Here is a 1,310-nt window from a genome sequence, read left to right as displayed (position 1 = left end):
CAGAGGCGCAAAGACCCGCCAGGACGCCCAGCCCCGAGGGGACGCCACGCTGCCTTGAAAGCGTCGGTGGCCGTCACTGAGGGTGGCACAAGGAGGGTGACAGCATCCCTCGTCCCTTCTCCTCCTGCTGCAGCCAGTGCTTCCAGGCCAGGAGGAGCTGCCTGTCCCCGCGTCTGCCTGAGCGGCCACACGGTCCTGCCCCAGGGCTCACTCTCAGCCCACAGCCGAAAGACACCCCGCTTCGGGGGTTTTCATTTCCCAAGGCAGGGGGTTGCGGAGACGTTTGCCATGCTGTCACGTTAAAGCCAACGTGACCTGGTGCTGCTGCTGAAGGTAATCCCTGCTCCCACCCCAATACACCCCTTCCCTGTGGCTTAATTAAACCAGAAAATTCTTTATTGTCTTAAAAAAAAAAAAAAAAAAGAAGAGAGATTCATTTCAAAGCTGGCTGGGATTAATTTAGGAAACGCGCAAGGGTTTACACCAGTTTAAACAGTTAGAGACTATTTAAGCTTATGCAATTTGCAGCAGAGACAAGGCCTGAGATTAATTTCTAGGGCAGGGAATTACTGTGCACGGAGAACCACTCCCTCCTCTCGTCCCCGACCAGTACGTCTCTCCAGATGCTGCAGAGAGCTACAGCAGCCCGGGTCCGGCAGCTTCGCTGTGTGCTCCACCGCAGAGCTGAGCTCCCCTCAGGGCACCGGCAAGGCAATTTAGCCTTATTAGTGAGAAAGACTTCCCACCCGGCTCCATCCCCACGGAAGCGGCGCAGAAAAGCTGTGCTGGAGCTGGGCAGAACGAACAGCCCAAGGTGAAGGGGGGCTGCGGCCAGAGGGAAGGAGACTGCCACGGCAGGGCCGGTGCACTGAAGTCCCTTGCCCGCTCCCACCGCGCTCCTGCACTCACGTTTTATCCGTGATTCCGTCATGCTCCGTGTTTTCAGCTTCCCCACCAGCAGAAGGCAGTCGGCAGCTTCCTCTGTCTCAAACCCGGGGATCCCTGGGGAACCTATTTTTACGCACTGCCTTTACTTTCACGGAGAAGAGGGTTTGTGGTTCTGGTCCAGATCGGAAAGCTAACGCTGGGCGCAGCGAGGTGGAGGCAATGCTCTACAGCAGCCGCGGGGAAGGCGAAACACCAGCTCCTTGCAGGCAGACGATCGCCTGCCCGAGCTCTGCTTCCGTGAGGCCGGCAGGCAGCAGGCGCTGTGCTTCCATCGGTCCCCAGGACCGTCCCTACAGAGGTCGGAGCCGGCGGGAGCGCATCCCGGGCTCCGCTCCCAGCCGCCTCTCACTTCGCGACCTGCA

At 59.0% G+C, this 1,310-nt stretch overlaps 1 protein-coding gene across 1 annotated transcript in view; it reads right to left on the bottom strand.

Moving 5' to 3' along the window:
• Nucleotides 1-931, bottom strand: part of MROH1 (maestro heat-like repeat family member 1) — a gene marked incomplete at its 3' end in the record, with an annotated part of 21,398 nt that extends 20,467 nt beyond the window's left edge. Inside the window, exon 1 of the mRNA XM_009587016.1 lies at nucleotides 910-931. Coding sequence (XP_009585311.1) covers nucleotides 910-931 — 22 coding nt within the window. The remainder of the gene's footprint in view (nucleotides 1-909) is intronic.
• Between the last annotated feature and the right edge of the window lie 379 nt (nucleotides 932-1,310).

The sequence above is a fragment of the Fulmarus glacialis genome, unplaced genomic scaffold, assembly GCF_000690835.1.
Source record: "Fulmarus glacialis isolate BGI_N327 unplaced genomic scaffold, ASM69083v1 scaffold15911, whole genome shotgun sequence".
Lineage (NCBI taxonomy): Eukaryota > Metazoa > Chordata > Aves > Procellariiformes > Procellariidae > Fulmarus > Fulmarus glacialis.
This window is presented reverse-complemented; position numbering and strand designations above follow the sequence as displayed.